General features: G+C 38.3%; 1 protein-coding gene across 3 annotated transcripts; it reads right to left on the bottom strand.

Annotated features, from left to right (window-relative positions):
• Nucleotides 1-1,094: 1,094 nt before the first annotated feature.
• accs (1-aminocyclopropane-1-carboxylate synthase homolog (Arabidopsis)(non-functional)) lies at nucleotides 1,095-25,874 on the bottom strand. Of its 3 annotated transcripts, none has more exons than XM_053479421.1 (19): nucleotides 25,012-25,874; nucleotides 15,331-16,196; nucleotides 14,916-14,975; nucleotides 13,715-13,785; nucleotides 13,457-13,526; nucleotides 13,220-13,286; nucleotides 11,280-11,377; nucleotides 11,113-11,190; nucleotides 10,916-11,016; nucleotides 10,437-10,520; nucleotides 10,308-10,353; nucleotides 9,087-9,228; nucleotides 8,735-8,877; nucleotides 7,967-8,120; nucleotides 6,345-7,821; nucleotides 5,896-5,969; nucleotides 5,426-5,617; nucleotides 3,846-4,037; nucleotides 1,095-2,441 (listed from the first exon to the last, which is right to left on the bottom strand). In XM_053479421.1, exons 1-15 carry the CDS (start codon nucleotides 25,658-25,660, stop codon nucleotides 7,394-7,396), a joined length of 3,057 nt encoding a protein of 1,018 aa, XP_053335396.1. In that variant the 5' UTR covers nucleotides 25,661-25,874; the 3' UTR covers nucleotides 1,095-2,441; nucleotides 3,846-4,037; nucleotides 5,426-5,617; nucleotides 5,896-5,969; nucleotides 6,345-7,393. The 3 variants fall into 3 exon arrangements, with proteins under 3 accessions (XP_053335396.1, XP_053335403.1, XP_053335409.1); XM_053479428.1 differs by having other exon boundaries at nucleotides 5,441-5,617; XM_053479434.1 differs by having other exon boundaries at nucleotides 7,357-7,821.
• Between the last annotated feature and the right edge of the window lie 810 nt (nucleotides 25,875-26,684).

Genomic DNA, 26,684 nt, shown 5'->3' with positions numbered 1-26,684 from the left:
TGTACACTGGAGAAGATACCTGGCTGCAAATTACAGAGGACACTTCTATGGCCAAGCCATGGGAATTAAAAGAGGTTTCAGTGGTGACAAGGTTTGTAGCTTTAATGTTCATTTGAAAGCTTTTTTTTTTTTGCCATTTACTGCACATTTAAGTACCCTGCTCTATGACCTTTAAGGACATTCGACTCCCATTCAAATGCCAATTAGGTGTTTTTGTGTTGGTAAATAAAAAAGGTCATCCACAAATTGAATACCAAACTCATTAGCCACTGTTAATAAGGTGGAACTGTCATTTAATTAGTGCTGCACCAGTGTAAGGAACAATTCACATAGCCAAGCCCAGTTTATTCTTCTCCACCCTAGCAACATCAGAAAGTAAACATGAGCTTAGCAATTTCCTTTCTCTGGCCTTCATCTTTCTCGTTATCACTCCTCTTCCCTCCATCTGGCAAAATATCAGTCTTGGGCAAAATATTAACAGCAAAGCATTCTTCATATTTGTGATAGCCAGTAAATAATAATTCATAAACCCTATATCATTAAATTTCAGTTGTTGAGAGGATCTCAGTATGCCGGAAATGTAAAAATATTCTAGCCCTTATAAACATAATTTGCTTCATCTGTAGTGTGTGGGTGAATGGGCAGAAAAACTGTCTACCTAAATCTGACTTACAGCGGATGTCTAAAGGAAAGTGGTGAGCTTATTAGCAACTCCCTTTATTCCTTTTCTCAGCACAGAGAACTGTTTTACACAAAAACAGACAGGGTTCCTTCCTACCAGTCCATGTTAATTTATCTTTCCAGCTACATAAAGTTTTAATATGCTTAATAAATGCAAATAAAAGTTTTTTAAAATTGCATAAGTTGGATTAGATACAATAAGAATTTACATAAAGACGAAAACAGTTAAACAGGCCGATTGTCCAAGTAGACCCTGCACTGGCATTAAATAAGACTAAAAATAAAAAAAATAGCACACAGCAGACACATGCCTTCTATGCAAAAAAGATTTCTGGTGCACACCAGATAACTGTATTCGCATATTATTAGGCTTATCAATTATTTTATTATTAAGCTTAAGAAAAGCAAGGATACACTGGGTATATGTGTTTATTTGTTGAGTTTAGAATTACAAAAAGCTCTATAATTATTACAAAAGAATAAATTCCTACAATAAACCATTTATCAGCAAAAAAACATCTGCTTATTGCATATAACAATAGTTGATATTTTTCACGCCCTCTCCCCCCTGGACAGAATCAGACGCTTCATGTAATGTTGTAATATAGACCAGGTGAGGGTGCTAGTGCCACAAATCCTTTGGCATCAGTATGGCATTTCCCAACCATGATATCACACAAAATCATTCATGCCAGTCAAGCTACAGTACGTACTAAGATGTAGCCAGATAAAAAAAAAAAAAAAAAAACTTTCAATGGATTCTTCACTTAATTTTAGCTATTATTATTATTATTATTATTATTATTACCAATATAAGCACCAAAGTCCAATTAGCTCATTAAACCTTAATGTCCCCTGCTTACTAGTGCGACTCCCACTGCTTACAATTATACAGCTAAGGAATATTATTTAGTACCTACTAAACAAAAGTAACATAGTTAAAAGAGTATTTCAATTTAGACTGGTTGAGGTATCTTTTAGAGTTCAGAATGAATTGTAAAAACATAGAAACCATCCACCTAAAGGCAAAATCCACTCTGAATGACTTGCATGTCAGAAATCAAGTTTTTACTAATTCAAAGTAGTGTGTATTTAGTTTAGCATTTTGTGGAACTGAATAAGCATGATAAAGCTAAACAGAAAATTCTTTGAAAGCAACCGTCTTGTAATGTCTGCTTACAAATGAATATGAATGATTTTGTTCTTCAGGCTATTACATCTGACAGGTCCTTTGCAAAGTGCAATAACTCAGCCACAGTCTTCTGTGTTTTCCAGAATGAAAAAATCAATGTATCTTCAAGCTGAGTCAACCCTTAGGCAGCCTCCTACCGTATGTCCAAAGGACACAAGACTCTTAGTTACCTGACTCTGCACACACACACTCAGGCTTTCGGTGGCTGGACAGGCAGAATATTAAAACAGCACTGCTATTTGATACTGCTGTCTCCCTCAGGGCACAGACATGTATCTCTTAAACTTTTGGTTGAAGTGTTCACCGCTGTGCTGGTAGCTGTCGCTGAATGAGCGCGTGTGCGCCACCTGAAATCCCTTCCACCACAATTCAGGCTTCTTCTTTAGGTCTGGCAATATATCGGGTACCACACACTGCTCCACCAGGAACACCACTGGCAGCACGGCCAACAGCAGAGCCCAGCCCACAGCACCCAGCCAATAGGAGGAGCCCAGGCGTGTCAGGTCATCTCGAATATCGGCAATATGTTGACTAGTGAAGATCGCCCAGCTTAGGAGAAAAAAAAACCCTGGGGAAGGAGATGTGTATAAAAGACACAGATTTATGCTTTCCAGTTAAAAACACTCATTTTGTTTTTTAATTTGTCAGTTAAGAATCTAGGCATGTTGTAATAAAAAAAAGGAACATTACTAAATTCATTACAGTGCTTTAATTCCTCTAAACTGATTTTCCTAAGTGATATACCAAACTATCCATATGGAGAGGCCCATAAGCCCACAGTGAAGCATATACAATATATACTGCCTGGTTGCAGTAGCTTCAGTTACAATCTCTCATGCCAATGGCACCTGGAAGTAGTCGGGTATATTAGGGTATAGAAATACAATAAAACAGAAATGCTGTTACAGGAATACCCATTGTTATATATATATATATATTTCTGTTATTTAGTATTTACATTTAGGCATTTGGCAGATGCTCTTATCCAGAGCGACTTGCATTTTTATCTCATTACACATCTGAGCAGTTGAGGGTTAAGGGCCTCGCTCAAGATCCAAACAAGGGAACCTGGTGGTTGTGGGGTTTGAACCTGGGATCTTCCGAACCGTAGTCCAATGCCTTAACCACTGAGCTACCCCTTAGCTCTTATGTTGGATTGGTCTACATGGACCAGCCTTCGCTGTTCATATACGTCTATGACCTTTGATTTCCCATGACCCTGTTGCCAGTTTACCAGTTTTAATTACTTGCACCACTTTTGCTCAGTTCTGACTACTGCTGCTCCATGTAGACCAATCCAACATAGGAGCTAAGAAATAATATATGACAGAAATATATATAACAAACAATAGGTGGTAGCACATTACATCACCCTATTCTTTGATTATAAAAATCCAATTTGTTCCTTCTAATGTGAATTGACATAAAACCTCAGTGTGAAAGATTGGTGTTATTATGGTAGAAGTAAAATAGATTTATGTTGACATAAGATGTTAAGCTGTATTCTTACAGTATATTGGCATATGGTGACAGTTTGTGGACTGATTTATGTCAGAATATTGACAAGTAAGTTAGTAGATCAGTGCACAGCACACTGCCTACGCTGTCTCTCGTACTTGGTGGTTAATTCAGCAGAAATACCCACTATACAACTGATTTTTTTATTTTTATTCGATTGATGGTAGAAATGCCACACTATCAGCACGTGGCCACACAGACTCGAAAGCACGATGACTATCAAAAATTCTGTCAGATCACACAAATGCTGTCACTTAATTCACCTGACATCAACATTGACAAGTGCAGTACTTAGGACAGCTGTTGCTTGTTGTATTTATAAATGTTCATGTAGCTTTAAGTTACTTGTCAGGATTTGACGTGTACCACTATGGACAGCGCTCTTAAGTGACATGTAATCAAAAATATCAATTTCAATTTTGTTAGCAAAATGGTATGTCATGTAAAGTCTAACCTGTTGGTAGCAGTGTGATGAGCAGCAGGGTGGTGGGGTAAAGTGCCTGGCCTGCCATCAGCAGCGAACGTGTGTTGGAGTAAGAGAGAACGGTCTTTGACGTCCAGCAGAATGCAAACACAAGACACAGAATTCCCGAGCTTGCGGCCATAAGGAAAGAAAGGGCAGCAAACACGTTGTGAGGTCCTAGACCTGGTTACAGCAACAGAGAATGTGTTATTGCCTGTAAAGCTATTGAAAGGACAAAATTAATAAAATGAAGTTGGATTCAATTTTAGGCTAAATTATGACCAGGTAGTATTTGGCTCAAAATTATAATTAAAAAGTACGAGTTTTACATATAATGTGATAAAGACTCTAATTATAATGAAAAATATTTTTTTGAACATCATACTGTATTTGTTCTGGGAAAAAATATTTATAATATAATATAATATTGTAACTGCATCCAAAATCCATTGCATACTTCATTAGTACATTCATTAGTTCATTAGTAGTAGTTCTACAGTACACTTGATATTCAGAGGCTTCCCCAATTTTTAAAGAAACTTTATCTATTTATAACACCAAAAATACATATACACACTCGCACTCTCATTCACACACTACAGGGAATTTTGGGGACGCCAGTTAAGGTAATCTGCATGTCTTTGGACTGTTGGAGGAAACCGGAGAACCAGAAGGAAACCCACCAAACACAGGGAGAACATGCACAAACTCCATGCACACGGAGACGATAGATAGATAGATAGATAGATAGATAGATAGATAGATAGATATACTGTTTAATTATTAATTTTTCAATGTATAATTATTTATTACAATTTAAAAATAAAAGAAGGGGGGCTTGGTAATTGAACCATATTTTAATAAAAAGTGTATCAAGCATGACTGACTGGTTAACATTACATAACAGTGACTAAAATATCTTCCTAGTCTTAAACAGTACAGAGATCTTCCTAGTTCAACACATTACAAAACTAAATACATTTGCATACATCTTTACTGTAAATTGAAAAAGGGTAGCTGAACTTGGAGGGAAATTCCATAGCAAGCCCAGCATGTTTTTGAAAGTGACACCCCACTGGATGGTCCTTGCTGAGGGTGCAAGTCTTAACAGGTTAATTCAAGCTCAGACCTACGGTATATTAAAACACCTAGACATGATTAGAATGTCAAATTGGTATGGTGTCCTGCTACAAGGAAGTCAACCGTAACTTGATCTATTTCACAGCAATGAAGGCTATCGTAATACGAAACCACATCTTTTTTGCCCTAGGACGTGTATTTTGTCCATTCATAGTTGAACAAGCCCACACCTGCGCGTCAAAATGAAATTGCTCTGTCTTGACTGGTGATGTGGAATTTTATGCTTCGCATACTCTTACAAGCCTGTTCCAAATTACACACTCCATATACTTATAACGCCATTAAATCCTGCATTGTCTCCAAAGGCATGAAGAACAACAAGCTGTGACACCCAATTAAAGATGACACGCAATGTCAGCAACGTCAGCACAACCCTATTTAGTTTTTAAACTGTTAATCTTGAAAATGAAACAAAACCAAATGACTCTCACCGTGGATTGTATCACCTTGTGTCCAGCTGTCTATAAGATTCGTCCCGTTTCCACTGGACCACAGTCCTTTTCCATCCAACCAGTCAGGGGTCCAGACAGCATAACTGATGCATATGCAGCCCATTAAACCCAGGCAGGATTCAGCAAACCGAAAGCGACTCATCGAATCTACAAGCTCCGGTCCTTTCATTCCTTATAGCGTAGACATGTAGAGAAAGTAAAACAAAACAAAAAGGTATAATAATTCTGATATACTGACATATAACGCAGCACCAAACACTTTTACTTCCTTACATGTTGATATGGGTTGGTTAGAATAACAGACCACACCATGAAGTATAAGCTGTTTAATCCAGTCCTTCTAACATTGTAATCATAACAGCCAGGTGTAAATAAAGGTAATGTGTCTTTAACAAAGTGTCATTTTAACTATATATAAAAAAAAGAAGACATTTAAGGAGTTGTCCTACCTTCAACTGAAAAGAGTTGTAGTGAAATGACTAAAGAGTAAAAAGAGAGATGTCACCCGCGATGAAGCTCGAACCTAAATAATGAAGAAGCTGAGAGTGAAACGGAGTATGTACATTACACACGTCACTCTCTCACACACACACACACACACACACACACACACACACTCTAACTTCCTCTTTTACGCAACTGTAAAGTGACACCAGAGATTTCCCTCAGCCTACAGTGGAGACCCAGCCTCCATTCAGTGGAAACTCCCCCTGCCACAACATACACACACACACACACACACACACACAGGGGAACTAACAAACACCGTGTTTAAATTCCCCCAAAAGCCCATCTGAGTCAAACTGCATTTGTGAAGTGACAAATTTTTAGAACTAACATTAGGTTTGTAAAAGGTAAACTAAAGAGTCAATAATTAAAACACAAAAATTCAACCTACATTCTTTTTATACTGTACATCAACTGCTGATCTCTTTCTCATGATTTTTTTTTTTACGCAGAGGCGGAAGAGGGGCTGCTGTGATGTCATGGTGTAACCTACAGAGGAAAGATGAGCCCACTGCTTACCATGCCACCGACTCCTCAAAGAAAAAAAAAACCTCCATGTATGATCTTCCAACTCACCTGAAAGCATTACTCTTTGTTGTTTAGTTGTACAGTGCGTAGGATTCAGGAACAGAAATTAATTCATACGTAAGCATTAAAACTAACTTCTGTCTTAGCATGCGAATACGAATAAATAAATAAATAAATAAACAAGAGAGCAAACATTTTATAGAATTTTTTTTTATTATTATTTATTTAAAATGGCAATTGGGGAAGAGTTTATATGTCAGTCATCATGATATTAACAAAAGAAAAGCTGCAAAGAAAGCTTTAACACTAACAAGAAAGAGCAAAATGAAGCAAAGTGGGTAAAATTCCACCTGAAATGATTTTATAATTTAATAATTCATTGTGATATAAATGAGTATAATTAATATGTGATCTTACAAAAGATTTATGCTAAAATGAAATTCAGACTTTTAGCTTAACGTTCTGTCATTGAAACGGTGGTCTAATCTCTTACATTGCGCATAACAGTTTGCGGAGGATAACTTGCTAAGAACGGTACTGGCAGGATTTAGCTCTTGCTTAATCTGTACCTAATGAGCGTGATGTAGCATCTCCACATCAGTACATTCCGCATACACAAATCAGCAGCATGTAATGAGTTGCACAGTTTCTTTAAAGCTCTCAAATCATCTTTATAACTCATCACAGTGACATTTGGAAGACCGAAAGAGAAATGTGCTTTAAAACTAGGCATTTGAGCTGCATGAAAAGAAAAAAAAACACTTTGTAATGAAAACAGTTTGACAGCCCATATGGAAATCATCTGTTAACATTTTCATAATCTCCTATTTGCATTTCATTCAATTATAGAAATAAGAAAAAAGAAACATGCTTGCCTTTTGATAGGGAATAACCATTGTTTTGGACACTCTCTTACATCCTGGCTCTGTCCAAGAGATCTTTGAAAACCTCAGCTTGTGTTGGGTCTTCTCCATCAGACAGTTTTGGCCTGTTTTTCTCTAGCCAATCAGAAGAGTGAATCTGCTGCCGCAGTGCTCCTATTAGTGAGTTCAGACTGTCTGAGTTAGCAAATGCTTCGTAGTTGTTAACCTGAATGTCCTCATCAGCCAAAAACAAGCTTTCAGTCACAGCACCATCATTTTCTGAATGCCCTTTTGTTGTTGTATTGAAGGCCTCGATTGTTGTGTCCTTGGCATCTTCTTTGTTGTTTTTGTCCTCTGTCTTCCTATACCTCTGAGTTTGTCTGTTGTCAGCTTGTTTGTCTGCGTTTTTGTTCTCGCTGTCATGCAGGATGCTGGAGCACTGAAGTTCCTCTATAGTCTCTTTGATTCTTTCTATGCCTGTGAAAAGAACAAAAGTAGCATTAATAGCTAAAACGCACACATCAAACATTAGCTGGTGTACTGTATAGCGAATGATGGCTAAAAGCGTATAAATATCCATTTAGAGACATATGGCATGGCAGGACAAAGTAAACAAACACACCGAGCTGGAGGCGGTGGTGCTGGTCAGAGAAGATGATACGAAACCATCCCGGTGAAGAACAACTGAAGGCCTGACCGCAGCTCAGCAACACCCGGTGTTGCAGAAAACACCGCCATAGACGCAGCTCCTCTGCAAACGTGTGCTCCTTTAGATACTATTAAAGAAGCAAATAAAAATATGTCAAGTACAGTAAATGCACATCAAAGCATCATGGACTTTTATCGTTACTACCCCTGGGTAGGGATCTGATTTTTACATAATTTCTACAAGAGTTAATCAAATAAAATTTAAATGGCCCTAATAATACTTGAAAATCACTAATGCCCCATCTGTCCTACCAGAAAAAAAGTGAACAGATAAAAGGTGTGTGTGCCAGTAATTTTTCTCCATTTACTTAAAATTATTTTTTTTCTGCTTATAGTGCTTCTATTTAACTACATTAATGGTGTGGGTACTTTGGTATTAAGTTTTGGCAATATTAGTACTGTATATTTTCAATACAGAAAATACAAAAAAAATCTTTTTTAAACACTTCTTTTTGTTCTCTCTCTCTCCCCTGTCTGTGTGCCCTTCCTAGATAAAACTATTTTTATCTCTAAATAAGCACCTACCCACCCCCCCACCTCCTGCACACACACACACACACACACACACACACAACAACAAAATTGCAGCACCAGCATCCTACCTAAGTAAGGCTATCCTTATCCTAAAGTTATCGCCACATTCGATTTTGTTTCAATAGTTGCACCTCCATAGGTACCTCACCTTGCTGAAGTCAGCCCAGATAAAGAAGCCTGCACCTCTGTGGAGGTAAGGAATGTTGAGCTTTCTTAGCTGAGAAGAAATGTACTGGTGCGCTCCCTGCAGCCTGTTTCTATTCTCAGGGAGAAACACTTTATTCATCCAATCTGAAAACATCAAGACAGGATTTTAGCTCTTCCTCTTCCATCAGCTACCTGAAAATCTTAAATATTAATTTAAAGGTAAAGCTATGGTACTGGCTAATGAAGCTCATTTTACAGTAAACATCAGATCAAATATTGCTTTGGCAAGTATGATGGGAGTCCAAGCAATTCATTAAATATCGAGCATAAATAAATGTGACACTAAATGGTACCTCGATCCTTCAGTAGCTGAGACACCTGATGCTGTGTTGGTCCTGCTACTCCATGAAAAGTGCCCAGATGATCAAGAGCCTCAATTAAATCGCTGTTCTCAGAGTATACTGTTCCGACACGCACACCAGACAAGGCAAAGTCCTGCACACACAAAATGCAGGTAGACCACAGTGTGAGGTTTAAACCAATATGCTACATTTATTGATAAATGAAGAAAAAGGTAATATTTTTTTAAAAACACAGGGACCAATACTAAGTTCTCATAGTATGATTAAAGCTGTTGATACTGGCATCTGTTTAAGTATGTACTGTATGTTCCAAATTGTTTTTTTTTTATTTAGCTTGCTTTGATTAGTTTAGTTTTTGTATAGCTAGCAAGTTCCATATACTGCCTTTATGCTTGCATTACACGAACAGTAGGATTATAAAAACTGGACAACTGAAAAACGTAGCCTGGCCTGAACCTGTGTCCACTGTAGCCACAGATTCCTCAGAGGCTGATGTGTCCTTCTGCAGGTGTAGCCCAGCTACATCTACATAAAAGTTCCATGTATTGTGCATTCCAATATGGTTTTCTTTTATCTGTGAATGACGAGGTGCCTTGGAGTCCACTGCAGTTTATCCCGTAAACAATCAGACAGTAAAAAATCTGGTCCTTAAAAAACAAAGAATAACTAGCGTAAGAGATCCATCTGTCTGTGGAAACTACGTACAAAATCATTCACGAACACCATTTGCAACTTGCAGAATCTCAGTTGGAAGTTCTTGCCACATCCCCCGTATAGTCCTAACCTTGCTCCGAGCAATTTCCACATGAATAGCACATTAAAGGAGGTCTTGGGAGGCCAGTGTGAAGCAAGCAGTCAGATCATGATTCCAGCGAGAAAACCTTTGACCTCAATGAGATTCCAGATCCAAAGAGATTAGTGTAACAGGGAATAATATATATAGAAAAAAACACAGTTTTTACTCTCATAATTGTGTTCTGCACAATCAAAAGTCCCGGTGTGAAATGAAAGCCCTTCGTAGATAGCTTACAATATATAAGTTACTATCTTTTAGCCTTGTCAATCAGGATTCCAGGCAAAACATGGGGTTAGGCAGGACAAGTTAGCATGCTTGGTGGGTTAGCTAATAAATGTATGAATTGTCTACATGACAAATCATATATTAACTGAACAACACATGACCAACACAAATAAACTACTTTTTCCTCTCACCTTGCTAATGCCCCACATCACATGAGTCCTCTGAGGGTCAGGTAACCTGATGAAAGAAGCTTGCATTACTACAGACAACTGTGGATGTGTGTATTTGGCACTCTGAAATAAAATGTCATTGTTTGTTACCTTTGTAGACTGAGGATGCTGTTAAATGTGCCATCAAACACAGACAGCATGTAGACCTCATCCACAACAGCATGCAGCTCATGCCTTTGGCGCGCACACACACACGCACACACACACACACGCACGCACACACACGCACGCACACACACACACGCACGCACACACACACAAATGTAACATGTGGAAGACACCAAGCTGTGTTTATCTATCTATTATAGGATAAATGACAGACTTAATGAAATTTCCCAAAGCATCAGAATTCCCCTTTCAGCAATGGCGAGCTTAATTGCACTCAGAAAAAAAAGAAAATTAATGTGGGCTCAAAGCAATAACGTCTCTGTGCTCACCACAGGGGATGTTTAAAGAGTAATTTTAGTACTCTATTTGGAAGATTAAGTGTTTAATCAATTTACTCGTCATAAAAACAAGACACAACAGGCTTATTATTTACAGCTTCGCATAACCATTTAGAAAATGACCTCTTAGCACAGTTTAGAAAACTGATCATCTCTTCAGAGGTATAGATCTCCCCCAGAGGATTGTGAGGGTTCACCAGGATGACAGCTTTTATATTCACTCCCTGCACAAAAAAACAACAAAAAAAGACCAGATGTTTCCTTCCTTTTGAATGTGTATGTATAGTTATGTGTGTGAAAGTTTGTGCTCCATTAATCACCTCTTCCTTTGCTTTTTGGAGAGCATGCTCCAGTTTTTCAGCTGTGAGGTGAAATTGTCTGTCATCATTTTGGCTGGGCTGAAGGAGGAAAATGCCCCATAAACATCACACAGTTCACAAAGAAAGCACTGAAGTACAGACAAGAATAAAAGACACTGGGTAATTACTTCACTCTCGAGAGGAACACAGTAGAGTTTCACACTGCTGTACAAATCCAAATCTTCTGTGATCGCACCATAAAAGGGGGTCGGTATGAGGATTGCATCTGCGAAATGATAGTCGAGCATTAGTGTTAAACATTATCATAAAACAGTTGTAAGACGATAATGAGCATGGGGTTTAGTGTGTACAAATACAGAAATATGATAGCTAACGTCATATGATGAGCTACTGTTCGATTGCCTGCATGTTTCTGTGCAATCTTAATCTGACTTAGTGACACCACATAAGCGAAAACACACACCAAAGTGTCACAGTCAGTGCCTCATAGCAGTCTTCATGACAGATGGCTTTGTGGTTTTTCTGTTTTATGACAATTTGCAATTTTGTGAGAAAAAATTAAATAAAGAGAACTTGCTGAGGGAGCGACAGTTTGTAGTTATATTAAGTGATAACAGGAACTAATATACAGTACCAGTCAAAACTTTGGATGCACCTTTTAATTTTGTGTTTTTTGTTTAGTGATTTATTGTCTACATTCTGAAACAAACTTTTAAAAAAAAAAACATATGGAATAATTAAGTAACAACAACAACAACAGTCGCTTATTATTTTAAGACACTACGCTCAGCTGTTCTGAAACAGTTCTTGGTAGAACAGTATTGTCAAAATCCATCATGATGAAACTGACTCTCATGAAACCATCTCAGGAAGGCAAGAACAAAACGTACCTCTGCTGCAGAGAATGTTGAGAGTTATCAGCCTCAAAAATCACCAATTAACAAACCGGATCTCAGATTAGAGTCATTATAAAGGCTTTACAGAGCATAAATGGCAGACACATCTCAATATTAACTGTTCAAATGAGATAACTACAAGGTAGGAACAAATAAAAATCAGAAGAGACCACAGAATTAAAAGTTGTTTCCAAATTTTTCACTGGTACTGGTTTTTCCCCCAGATGTTTCACATCATTAAAGGTAACTTCTGTTAAAAAAAAAAAATAGCACATTTCATTCTTTAATTAACAAAAATGTTCCCTGCTAAAAATGGCTAAGCATGGCAAACTGCTGCAGTAAAAGAGGACTAAAATAGTGCTCAGGATGTGCTGCTATAAGAAAATAATCACATCACAACGTTGCAATTTATTCCTTCTATGTATATCAGATCAGGACACTTCAGCTAGCATTATCTTTAATATTATGAAACCCTCGACCTTGGAGGTGCGAAACCACAGTGCTAAACACTATGCCACAGTGCAAAGTAATTCAATCGTGTAACAGATAAAGAGAAAAAAAATGAGGTGAAACAAACAACTCATGATTAAACAACATTACTCCATTCTCTTTCTGTCTACTTAAGCCCTGAGATTAGGGCTCAGATTCATCATATTGTCATTGGTTCTTGTAGGGAGGTCAAGCTTAAAAAAATAATGAATATTTAAATTTAGTTTTTCTAATAAAATTGATATTCAGTGCAAACAATAGTGGAACAAGCAGTGTATGCATATTTATTATTTTTGCCCAAAGATGATCCCTGTCATAATGACAGCAGGCAGAGGAGACTTTCACTGCCACATTGAGCATGATGTAAGGCTGGCACACTCATCAAGATTCTCCACCACCAGTGCCTGTTGCCTTCCGCTTCACCCACACATTGTGCTATTCAAACATGTCAATTGATTCAGAACTGTAAATAAGTTGCTGATCAAGTCCACAATGTTGCATTTACAAGAATTTAATATGTATATTAACTGTACATAATGGGAAATAGTTTTCTATACAGTATCCCTCCAGACTAGTCAAGTTAGTCATGCACAATTACGCAAATGTCAGTCACACAGAGAATTAATCAAAGTCAGTAAAAGAATCCATGTGCGTATGTATGTAGGTGACTCGCACAAAGAGAACTTACACTGAGTAAAGACTTTGTCCATATGGAGTCTTACCTTCAGGATCACAAAGCACAGCTGCTATAGCAGAAAAAATAGAGCTACAGCCATTCATCACAACCACCTAGTAACACACACACACACACACACACACACACACACACACACACACAGACACACACACACACACACATCACATCATTTTTGTCACTTCTTCTGGGGAAAGCTGAGTTCTAAGTATAACCATAATAGCACATTTTGCTGATGCTGCTAAACTCTTGAAAAAAAACTCACGTTGTCGGCTCTTAGAGGCTTCGGAGCATGACAATGTTCTGACAGGAACTTTGCAACGTCCTCTCTGAGGCTGTGGAAATGAGAATTCATTCAGTACACTTAATAATCTTATTCTTATGAAATGAAAGGGATGATGACTCTTTGCTGATAAGGAAGTTCAATTATTCATATTTTTCACTTAATCAGCAAACCCAATATGCTAATTAGGTTTAATTTAATACGCATGAAAAGTTCTCATAAGACTGATAGTTTTCGCACAAGCGATGGCCCTTCCAGTCCGGGTACTGCAGCAGGCAAGAATCCACATAGAACATGTCAGGCTGTGTCAGCTGAAAAAAAAAATAGAAAGACCAGAAATAGATAAGAAACATTTGCATACCTTAAGCTGAAACATCACTGCACTAACTAACATTGATTCTGCTGCATGAACAGTGATGAATTAAACAGAAAAAACTGGGGGCAGTGACACGGCAAGAAGCATGGTTGAGTCCACTTGTTCCCTTATTGAGCTCGACTACTGCATTTCAATTAGAATTCTGAGTGATCACTTTTTCTTGTAAAGCAACATTTCAAGCCTTATAAAAGTGGTCTCTTCCAGGAAGTCTCTGCCCCTTCCACAGAGAATTATTTGATAAGGATAAAAACAATATCCTTGGATTTCAATCTAATCAAACTTTTAAAATGATGCATTAAACAACATATTACTAACTGTTTACGTTAAGGCTTTATTTGTTACATATACAAAAGTGAAATTCTTTTTTCGCATATCTTAGTGTAACTGAGGACAGAGCGCAGACTCAGCCATAATACAGCCCCCCTGGAGGCGGATGGAGTTAAGGGCCGTGATTAAGGGCTCAAAAATGGCAACTTGGTAGAGCTGGGAATCAAACCGCAGATCTTTCCATCAGTAACTCAGTGCCTTAGCCCCTATGAGCTACCACTGCCACTTGAAGCGATATATATTAGAATAATTATATTTATACCTCCAGTACAGTTCCAAAGAATCTGTGTTAAAGCTCTGGTGTCCTATGTGATCTCAAACCCCTACATTTTTCCTTTCATTGAGTTGTATGTCTTAACCAATAGCTGGGTAAAGTACACAAATCCTTTACTTGAGTAAAAGTTTATTAAATAAAAAAAAACTTTAAGTTTAAAGTTTAAAAATATTACTTTGGTTTAATTAGAAGTTCTCCATTTACAATTGTCCTTGAGCAAAATACAAAAGTATTTCACTTTAGATTTACTTAAATATCGATTGTACTGAGCTTGTATTAGCCCACATTAGGATTTAAGTCATAAGAGTCATAAAAGAGTCTCCCCTCTCTCTTTGCTCTCACTCACTCACAACCATCTCCTCTTCTGATTACACTAAGCATTAGGCAATTATGCATAATAATCAACATAATACCGCCTACACACCACTCTAGTTATGTAACGCAACACGATCCAAATGCCTTACCCGTTTCTCCAGAAGGTCAAAGCATAGCTTGTTTTCACTTGTTCCAAAATTTATAATACCCTAAAAGAGAAAACAAACAATTAAGATTGCATTGTGTGTGTGTGTGTGTGTGTGTTTTGTAAATGGTTCTATATAAAGGTTATGTAATCTGAGTGGTTTAACCATGAGGTTTTCATCCTTGTCAAGCATTATACATTGTACAGTATAGCTAGTTAAACATAAATAACTTTATGATATTTTTTTTAGCAGTTAGTCATTAAGTAACATGGGGCAAAAAAAGGCAAATAAAGTCAGATTCTAAGGTATAATTATACAGTACATTTAATTTTCAGTGGAGCATTTCAGAAATTAGTCTGTACATATGTGCAAGCAAAGTACTTAAATATAAAGAAGATGTCATTTATGTGATACTAACATTAGGGTTACTGTTCTCATCATACTTGTTGGCATGGTACTGTCTGTAGCCATCCTGCAAAATTCCTTGCTGCTGCCGCATTCTGTTACCCCTGCGGGACAAATAATTGCTGTGCTGGGGTGTTTGATCACCCTGTAGCAGGCTGGGTATAAAGGGTAGTGAGGAGGCACCAGGACCTGGACCTGAAGAACTGAGCGGCATATCAGATGCTGTTGAACCACACTCAGAGGTTGTGGTGCTGGTGTTTCCTCCATCAGCTCCCTGATTATCCTTCAGAGTCCTGGGAACAAATTTCGACTGGGGAGGCACAGACATAACTACATTAGAGTCAAGTATTGTGTTGTTGCTTTTTCCTTGGATGCTGGATAGAGCTGGGAGCGTGGGAGGGTCAGGTGATAAAGGCGGAGGCGCAGAGAGTAATGTCAGCTCTGACACTGCAGCACTGGGGTCAGAGGTTACAGTGTTGCTGCTTCCTTGCTCTGCTGTTCCTCTGGCTGAACTGAAGGCCCCAGTGAGTAAGGAAATGAGACGCAGCTCATGATCCCTTTCCTGCTGAACACGTCTATCTTCCTGTTGCTCTCTCTGCCGCTCAGCTCGTGCCTCCTTATGGAGCCTCATTTCCTCTAGAGAGACATATCTCTCCTCCATGACTCGCTGCCAGTTTATAAAACTCGCCAACGCCTTTTCTAGCAACCTTGCACCACTGCCTGCTCGTACTGTCCGACGTCGCTTTCTTTGACGGAACCTGCTGGAATACCTAGGATTTTTCAGGTCAGCCTGGGTGGATCTATCTACACTGGTCACAGGAACTGGTACTGGAGAAACACCTGCACCAGATGAGCCAGCCAGAGTATGGTCATTAAAACCTATAAAGAGAAAATATATATACTGTAACTATGGACAATGACACAAGCTAGAAATCAACATAACACTGATTAAAAAATATCTCGAACCTATTCTAGGTACATGGGCGGAGGAGAAACCTAGTTGTAATTTAGGAGAAACTGGAGGGAATATATACAGAAACAGAGAGTACATGCGAAACTCCATAACATTCAATTACCCAAACTCACGATTGAACTGAGGACCCAGGAACTGTAAGGCAGAAACAATACCCACTGCATCAACAAAAAAACAAAAACAAAAAAAAAACAGAGAGACTGCAAAAAATCTGGATTTAATCGCCTAATCTGGATTTAAAAATACAAATAAAGTGTTTTATATTAATCAGACGTTTACACTTTATTACACCTAATGAAGTAATAGTAATAACTGATTTTATTAATTTCTTTTGGATCAGACCAAGAGATCAAACAACTTGTTTTCTACAGGATCAGTTTGCTTTTGGTTTTAAATTCCAAGCCTGATATTTGGAATGCTATAAACCTAATAACATAAGAGTTAAGTTCATTGTAAGCTGACATTGCGGTGAAGATATTTAGTCCTGTAATAAATGTAACTTTTTATTTTCAGACGTTCCTTGGTGTGTTTTTTTTTGTATATTTGTAACACTTAAATGATTCAGATCATCAAACAAATTTTATTATTACTCAAAAATAATACAATTAAATACAAAATCCAGTTTTTAAATGATGATATCATTTATTGAGGGGGGAAAAGTTATCCAAACCTGGGCTGAGTTAACTTTTACTTGCCACACCAAGGCCAGACCTGGCAGACCTGTTGAATTGAGAGATCACTTAATTAAAACCTATCTGTCAAGTCAAACATAGACGTTAAAAGGTCTCAAAAAGCAACACATCATGCCATGATTTAAAGAAATTCAAGAACAGATAAGAAACAAAGTAACTGATGTGTATTGGTCTGGAAAGGGTTACAAAAAGCCATTTCAAAGGCTCTGGGACTTCAGTAAACCATGGGGAGAGCCGTTTTCCACAAATGGAGAAAACTTATGAACAATGGGAAACCTTCGCAGAGGTGACCGGCCAACCAAAATTACTTCAAGACCACAACGACGACTCATCAAGGAGCTCATAAATGCACCCAGAACAAAATCTAAAAAAACTGCAGGCTTCACTTGCCTCAGGTCAGTGTTCATGATTCAACAATAGGAAAGAGACTGGGCAAAAAGGGTCTGTGGGCTGCTTGCATAAGTCCAGGCTTATTGTAGGTTTTGCAGCAGTATAATAATCAAACACACCAGACGTGCAATAGTTTTTGATCTCAGTAGTTAATGTTTCGCCATTATTTTTGTCCAAAGTCCAAATTCATCTCTGATAACAAACTATCACTGGTGTACTTGGTGTACTTAACATTGGTTAAGGTTATCAGGAATGGGTGTCAACAGGTATCATCCTAATGCAATATTCGATTCATATCCGATGCACTCCAACTTCCTAACAAGCTGGTATATATAAAGGAATTCATTTCATTATAATGTACATCTAACAAATAAAAGATTCTTCTTCCATTATAACATACAGTACATTATCAAATATCAAATAATTTGATAATCATAATATCTTATTATGAAGTCAGCTGACCTGTTATAGTACTTAACAGTAATGACTCGTGCCAACAGATGCATAGTTCCTAATTTTAAAATCATTACTGATTTCATAATATAATATAGACGACAAGAATTACACCACTTACCACCAGACATCCCTGTCTTCTAGATACTAACTGTTATATCCAGTCAACAATAATACTCTGGTTTATATTACGACAGACATTCAAGTAAAACAGAAACTTTTGATTGTGCAGAATAAAAGAAAACAGTTATGTGAGTAAGTATAGTGAGCATTTTACTAGTTTTACCTTTATACTATCAAGGCTAGGGCCATGATTTGACTTCCTGCACCACATGTGAAATTTTGGCCTTCCAAAAACTCCCTTAATGGCCCAAACATGGCCACGATTTGCATTGTTTAAATGATTTATTGTAGCTCATTGCGTTTTCGGACAAAATGTTAATACAAGTACATCACAAGTCCCAGTTTGACTGTACATAGTATTTCATACTGTATATCCCTTATTACTACCCTTTTTAATGGTGACTTACAGTAAAACTTCAATTATTCCAGTACTGGATGTTAGCTCAGTTAATGTTGATGATGAATTAAACTTCATTTTGGCCTTATTTATAGCCAAATGTGGTAACATTAACTATTTTGTTGATAGGGAACCTGCAATCAAATAACACTTTTATTATACAAATGACTGACTGCTCAGTTAGTATGTAAGATTGTTAATCTACAGATGTGCAAAATTGCTCTCATGCACCATACCAGTGACAAAACCTATCCTGACGTAACCATTTTCGCCTGCTAATGTTACACACCTTCTATATACCATAACAGCACCTCAAGCTCTTGACCAGCTAGTTGTTCTCTGTAGTTTGGTGAAAATTTAAGAACTTTTGATGGTCTACACCAAGAGTTCAGAGAAGTTCTCTCATTTTGTGTTTGGAGAAATAGAATTTCTATACTAGCTTCAAAATATAAACACACAAAACTCTTTCATGATTGCTACTGTAATTTAACACCACTCCACCTGGACAGACAAATAAAATGATCATGGCTTTTAAAGCCTGTTAAAAATGCCTCTAGAATTACAAGTCAATTGAAGTGCCACTAGCTGAGCATCTGCACTTAAGAAAAAAAACTTAAGTGCTTACACCCACCGTGCTCTTATAATACTCTGAACAGAGCCCTGTAGTGTTGTAAGACACTTGACATTGTTGGCAGGGCACACCGAACCCTTTTAGAAAGATGGTCTGCTGACCCTGTAGAACCTGAGAACACACTGCTAATAAAGCAGATCCACTTAGTGTTAGATGAATATCAAAAAGAGAAACACACAGTCTCCAACACAATTTATATAGTTACACATTTATATTACACATATGGTTCCCACATGTCTAAATAAGCTAGGCCTAATTCACTTGAAAACATTTTACATTTCCTTTAGAAGTATAACATTACACGTACATGTGTTATACTCAGACACTAATCCTTTGATCAGCTTGCCCTGTGTTTAACACATTTCCATCTTTGATGCAGAAAGATGTTTTAAACGCCCTCAGATGTTTAAAGTATGTGGCTGTCATATCCCTTAAGATTGCTTATGACATGAAAGCTGTGTGCCAACATTTTATTCCTGGCTTTTGAAAGGATAAAAACAGCTGTTAGAAATATGACAGCAGTGAGTAAGTGAGCAAATATAGACATGCCATGCCTGTCGGTTAGCACAGTCGCCTTGCAGCCCAGGGATCTGGGTTTGATTCTCGCCTTGGGTCTGTGTCCATGGGGTTTGCATGTTCTCCCCAAGCTTAGTGGGAGTGGTTTCCACCAGGGGTCCAGTCTCCTCCCACAGCGCAAAGACATGCAGATTAGGTTGACTGGCATTCCAAAATTGCATTTAGTGTGTGAATTAGTGTGTGAGTATATGTGTGTGCCCTCTGATGGATTGGCACCCAGTCTAGGGAGTACCCTACCTTGTGTGCTAAGTCTCCTGGGATAGACTTCAGGCTCCCCATGACTCTGTATACAGGATAAAGCGGTATAGACGATGAGTAAGAGTGGGTGAGGGAATAAATAAATAAATAAATGATGCTCCATTTTGGCACTAGAGCATCAGAACTTGACACTGATGTGTTGTGAGGGTTACTTGTGATGTGAAAATGAGTCACAGCGAATTGTATAACCAGAGTGATTCCCTGTGAACAAAATCTCCACATGTGTTTTCAAACAATTCGCAGCTTGTCACCTTTGTTTCATATCATAGAATAAGGTGTTATATTAAGATTTCATCACATGAACCCCTAACATAGGGGCAGCTACTGTACATCAAAAGCTAACGTTAGCTGATTTTGGCTGATAGTATGATGTTAGTGTCAAAATTAACTTCCGTAATATGAAATAAGGTTTGGGTGTTATAGCTTCTTTATAGCATGTGTCAGGAGCTGGCCGTGATGATTTTGATCGTGCTTCATTCATGTTGCAAAACATTTTGTAACCAACTGCCGAATGTAGCTGATAGAAGTTATGAGATGATAACTTGTAATGCAACACTTTTTTTTTTACAGTAGGCAATAACCTGGCTGATATTCCCCACAACTTTTTAATAGTATTAATAAAGAAATTCTAATTACTGTAATCTAGACATTCCATTGTGTTCATTCCTGGAGATACAGTGACACGAAAAAGTATTAGGCTATTCCTGATTTTTCTTTTTTTTTCTTTTCTTTTTTGCATATTTGTCACACTTACATAATTAGGATCATAAAACTAATTTTAATAATACCGAAGATGAGCAGAGTGAATACAAAATGCAGTTTTTAAATAATGACTTCATTCATTAAGAGAAGACAAAGCTGTCAAAACCTACCTGGACCTATGTGAACAAGTAATTGACCTGCTTGCTAAATCATGAATGAACTGTGATTTTTGGAAAGCTGAGTTAAATTTCACTTGCCACACCCAGGCCTGATTACTGAATGACTTGTTGAATAAAGTAATTAGTTAAATACAACTCAGAAAAAAATAGCATCCATGGGATAGTTCAAAGATAAAAAACACTCCTGACCAAAAAGAACACAAAGACTCGCTTCACATTTGTAAAAAACATCTTGATTATCCCCAAACCTTTTGGGTTTCATCTGCTGTACAACTAAACACTGCATTTCTTTAAAAAAAAAAAAAAAAAAAAAAAAAAAATCATACCAACAGTCAAACATTGTAAAAGTTGTGTGATGGTTCGGGGCAGTTTTGAAGCTTCAAGACCTGGACGACCTGCCATAATTGATGGAACCATGAATTCTACCAGAATTCTACCTCTACCAGAAAATCCTAGAGGAGAACATCTAGCTGGCTTGGAGATGTTGCCACGGACAAAAATACAGGAAACAGAACTGGAGGTGGTGAGCTGAAGATGCTGCGATTTGCTTCGGGAGTACAGGAATGAGTAAAATTAGTAATAAGTATATTAGAGAAACAGTGCAGATAGGACAGTTTGGGCGCAAAGTAAGTAAGACCAAATTAAGATGATTTGGACATGTGCAGAGGAGGGATAAAGGGTATTATTAGAATGTTATAGATCAAGCTGCCAAGCAAGAGGAAAAGGGGAATCCCAAGATGAGGCTTATAGATGTGGTGAGAGAAGACACTCAGGGGGTTGGAGTGACAAGAGAAGATTTGGAAGACAGAGTTAGATGGAGACAAATGGTTCACTGTGGCAACCCCTAAAGGGCGCAGTTTAAAGAAAAAAAAGAACAACGTCTGGCCAGCAGAGTGGTGGCTTAATAGTTGTCACCGGCTTAATTGTAATTGTCACTGTCACTGAACATGTAGTTTGCATGTTCTCCCCATGCTTGATGGGGTTCCTCCCACAGCCCAAAATACTTTTCCATGGCACTATATGAGATATCAGTACGGTTACATAATTGTTTTTGATGATGCAGGAAGGTATATGAAATTTTCAGTAAGTTGAATTTGCAGAATATTAGGGATAGGAATAACCAGGGATCACACAATGCGATATTATCTAGATACCTATTTGCTGATTCGATTCGTACTGCCATTCTGTATCTATCATGAATTCATAAATATCCCAATTGTATGTGCGTTTTGTTGAAATTTTAAGCAAACTTCACATATAATTGGCATCTATAACATAGGAAGCTGTGCTGCCTACCAATGTGTAAATAGTTCAGAGCACGCCACTTATTGCATCCTTCATGAATAGCACCATTGTACCATTTTTTAAAAATCAATTAAAAATAATTGTTTGGATTCAGTAGGGCGATTTCTGGGTGAATTTACACAGACACAAATCACGATATGTATTTAAATCAATGTTTTTGTTTTTTTTTTTACATAAGGTATACAATGTCAACTCATAATCATCTGTGTTCAAAGGTTTTATACAGTCCCGATCAAAAGTTTAAGACCACTTGCAAAATGGCAAAAAATTATACTTCATGGTTGAATCTTAACATGGTTCCAAGTAGAGCTTCAACATGCAACAAGAAAAAATGGGAGTGAAACAAAAAAATTTTTTAGCATGCAATTTAATGAAAACAACAATTAAACTGAAACAGGCTGTTTTACAGCTGATCAAAAGTTTAGGACCACTCCAAAACAACCCATAAACCCTCCCAAAACAGAAATCAAACATCCAAACATGAACTCAGTACTGAGTAGCTCCACCGTTATTGCTGATCCCTTAAAAAATTATTTGCAGCATGCTTGATGCAAGCGTTTCCATGAGGTAAGTGGGAACATTTCTCCAAGTGGTGAAGACGGCCGTACGAAGGGCATCTACTGTCTGCAACTGTTTTTTTGTCCATTTTTGTAAACTTCCCTTGCCATCCATCCCCGAAGGTTCTCAATTGGATTTAGATCAGGGGAACATGCAAGATGGGCCAAAAGAGTGATGTTATTCCCCTGGAAGAAGTCCCTTGTCCTGCGGGCATTGTGTACTGTAGCGTTGTCCTGTTGAAAACCCAGGTCGTTACCACACAGATGAGGAATGCTCTCTGCAACATCTGGACATAGCCAGCGGCCGTTTGACGCCCGTCTGATGGTTATGGGGCTGCAGTCAGCACCAGTAAAGGCCTTAATTTGGGTCGAGGATTGTCCAGTGTCTTGACGGACAGCCAATTGGATCCTCCAGCTCAGTGCTGGTGAAACTTTTTTGGGTCTTCCACTTGACTTTTTGTTCAATAACCCTCAGGATCATTTAAGAAATTCCAAATGACTGACTTACTGCGTCCTACCTCAGCAGCGATGGAGCGCTGTGAAAGACCCTGCTTTTGCACTTCAACAACCCGACCGCGTTCAAAAAGAGTTTTTTTGCCTTCGCCATTAAAACGTGTGACTACCTGACAGAAAATGATGATGAATCCAAATCTTTGCACAGATTTGGCCTTTTAAAGGCATGTGGTCCTAAAATTTTGATCAGCTGTAAAACAGCCTGTTTCAGTTTAATCGTTATTTTCAATTAATTAATTGCTCAAAAAAATTCTTGTCTCACTCCCATTTTTTCTTGTTGCATGTTGAAGCTCTACTTGGAACCTTGTTAAGATCTAACCATGCAAAATATGATTTTTTGCCATTTTTCAAGTGGTCTTAAACTTTTGATCGGGACTGTATTATATAAGTATGCAGAGGCAGCACAGTGGCTTAGTGGTTAGGACTGTCACCTTGCACTTCGAAGGGTCTGGGTTCAATTCCCGGGCAGGTTCAATTCCCTCATTGGTGCGTGTGGAGTTTTCACGTTCTCCCTGTGCTTTGTGGGATTCCTCTTTAAGAATAATTGGCATCCCCAAGCGCCCATAAGTGTGTGTTCCCATTCCCATAGTGCGTCCTGTGATTGATTGGCACATTGTCAAGGGTCTACCCCCGCCTCGTGCTGTATTTCTCCTGGGATAGGCTCCAGGCCCTGCACAACCCTGTATACAGGATTAAGCGGTATCGACGATAAGTGAGAGTGAGTGATACTGCGGGTTATATAATGCAGTAGCCCAGTAAACAAGTTTCATCTCATGTGACCTTGGCTCATCCTAGAACTACAAGTAACAGCAAAGCATTTAACATCTTTTTTTTTTCAGAGTGATAAAATATTTTTTTTTTCTCATTTTATGATTGCAGTTAAGTTTAAATGGACACTGTCGATTTAAAAAGCTTTATATGTGTTAATGAGCAACTTGTATAAGCAACAGTCGTGTGACTGGTAACATTTTTAACTCTTAAAACTAGTGACTTCATTCGCCTCACGTGGAATAAGTACACAGTAACTGTAACAAACAGGCTTTAACAGAGAGAGAGTATAAATCGGTTATTAATGCTATTCCAAGTGGCTTATTACAAATTTCTAAATCTCTTAGCTCAGGTGAAATAGTAACTGTATGACAAAATAACCATTGGAGGTGTTCTCATCACTGATAGAAAATGTGACAAGAATGTCCCAAAAAGTCAATTTTGTTGATCCTCAATAATTGATAATATAAACTGGAAAAATCATGGCGCTCATTTCATATAAATATCCTATTTCTAACTAGGTTAAAGAAGTTTATTTTAAAATATTACACCGTATTTACCCTGTTAAATGTCATAATTGCAAAATATATAAACATTGTGGACCTGTGTACACTCAATTTTCTTTTTTTTTTACTTATATTTAATTTGATTCAGGAATTTTACAATTTTACATTAAAGGATATTAATTATCTTTTTCCGTCACAGTAATAAATCATCATTTCTAAATCATCTCCTAAACTATCACCTTTCCTGTGTGAAATGTAAAACCTTTTATACTCTTTAAATCTAATAGAAAACCATTAGTTTTATTTTTTCCCTCTCTTTCTTTCTTTCTTTATTAGTATTTTGTGCTATTTACTCAGTTTATTTATTTATTTTCTTTTTTCCCCCCTTTTGAGTTAGTTATTTGTCTTTTTATTTGGTAGTTTACTCTTTCTACGGTTACAGTATTACTTATTTGTGTATTTTTGCTAAGTTTGCTCATGTTGTATAACTTCTATTTAACTGTGTTTAAACATTTGTATAATTTAATCTTTTATACCTGAATCTTGTACTTTGATATCTTTCATATTGTACATGGCTTTACCAGTACTTACACCAATAATATTAGTGTTTTTATAATCAATTCTGCAGGGGAAAAAAAAAACCCTTGAGAGCGTCCACTGCAGTACCGTACCTGAAGGAGACCAGGCCGCGTAGGCAGCACACTCCCCTCCCCGCTCCACAGGCTCCTCAGTGTCCGCGCCGGCTGATTTGCAGTCCTCCTCCTCCTCCTCCTCCGCCTCTTCCTCCGAGCAAAGCGGGTCCTCAGCACTCAGCAGCTCCTCCTCGCCGTCTGCGTTCAGCTCCTCCAGCTTTATCTCCATCAGCTCTCCCACTTTGGGCGGACAGCTGAACGTGAAGGCGGAGCTGGAGGAGCCAGGGCCCGCCTGGTGGTGGAGGTGGTGGTGTGGCACGGCAGCACTGCCCCACACGGCAGATGAGTATGAGGAGGAGGAGGAAGACGCGGCCGGACGGCTGCTCAGCACGCGGTCTATCACGTCGTAAAACCTGCGCGCTCTCGCGCCGCGCGGCGTCTGCTGGTTCTCTTTCATGCGCCGGTAGTCGAGCTTCAGCTTCTTGATTTTCTCCCGGCACTGGTCCGCGGTGCGGTAGATGCCCTGGTCGTGCAGCGCCACAGCGATGCGGTTAAAAACGTGCTGGTTACGGAGGCAGCTCTCCAGCTCCAGCTGGATCGATTCATCCGACCAGAGCTGTAAAAGCTCCACCACCTCGGGTTCAGACCAGTTACTCCCACGTTCATACTTTTTAGTAGGAAAATCCATCCTAATACCCACTAGCTAATCATAATTATTTAATCACAAACAATAATCTAATCCCAGAAACAGTGCATCCTGTAACGGTCTAATTAAACAGTGTTAGTGTAACAATCTCGTCTCCAGCACACCTTCCAAACCCATGAGGTGTTTTTAAGGAGCAAGCACCGATTTATAGCGAGAGTACGCGACCCCATTTCTTGTTCGTCAGCTAGTGTTTTAGAACAATTTACATCCGGGTTTACGCACATGCGTGCTGCCCTTATTCCGGGATAAATTTGGCCCGTGCTAAAACAGAACGGAGCAGGCAGACCTGGTGCCAGAAATAGAGGCCGAATCTCTAATAAACTCTGGTTCCCGATGTAGTGCACTACCTAGGGCATTACAATTACTACCATACACCCTATGTAGTGCACCAGGAGTCTAGTTATAATCAATTTAGGATTCAGCCAGTTTCGGGTTCGGCCCAATAGCACCCTCTAGTGGTCACATTTGTAATTTGTCTGAGGCTTGTGGGGAGTGAGGTCACATCTGAACATATAACTTAATTAAATTAGGCTATTGTGTTGTGAATGTTACACCACATGTTTTCATAGTCGTTGTGGACATACGATAGATGTAAATAACCTTTGTAGACTAGGTGCCATTGTGTTATGTTCCATTTTATATTTGTCACTTAAGTAGATTAACATGAGTTAACATAAGTGTTATTACTCGTTTGGTAAGGTAACGTGTAACATTCATTCATACAGCTTTTTTTTTTTTTTAGATGGGGATAATCAGTTCAACCCAGGGCACCAGTGTGTGCTTGCCATCACATAAAGCATACACTGACAAATACAGATAATTTAGAATAAGCTGTATCTACCACAGTGGTTAGCACTGTCTCCTCACACCTTCAGGGTCTGGGTTCATCTTCCAGCCTGAGGACATGCACAGAAACTCCAGAGAGACAGTAAACTCTGAGGGGACTCTGATGTTGTAACACCACCATGCTGCACTTTTATTTTCACATTTTGATTACTTTGTTATC

This window comes from Clarias gariepinus, chromosome 2, assembly GCF_024256425.1.
Source record: "Clarias gariepinus isolate MV-2021 ecotype Netherlands chromosome 2, CGAR_prim_01v2, whole genome shotgun sequence".
Taxonomy (NCBI): domain Eukaryota; kingdom Metazoa; phylum Chordata; class Actinopteri; order Siluriformes; family Clariidae; genus Clarias; species Clarias gariepinus.
Note: the sequence above shows the minus strand (reverse complement) of the source record. Positions and strands in the feature narration are given on the sequence as shown.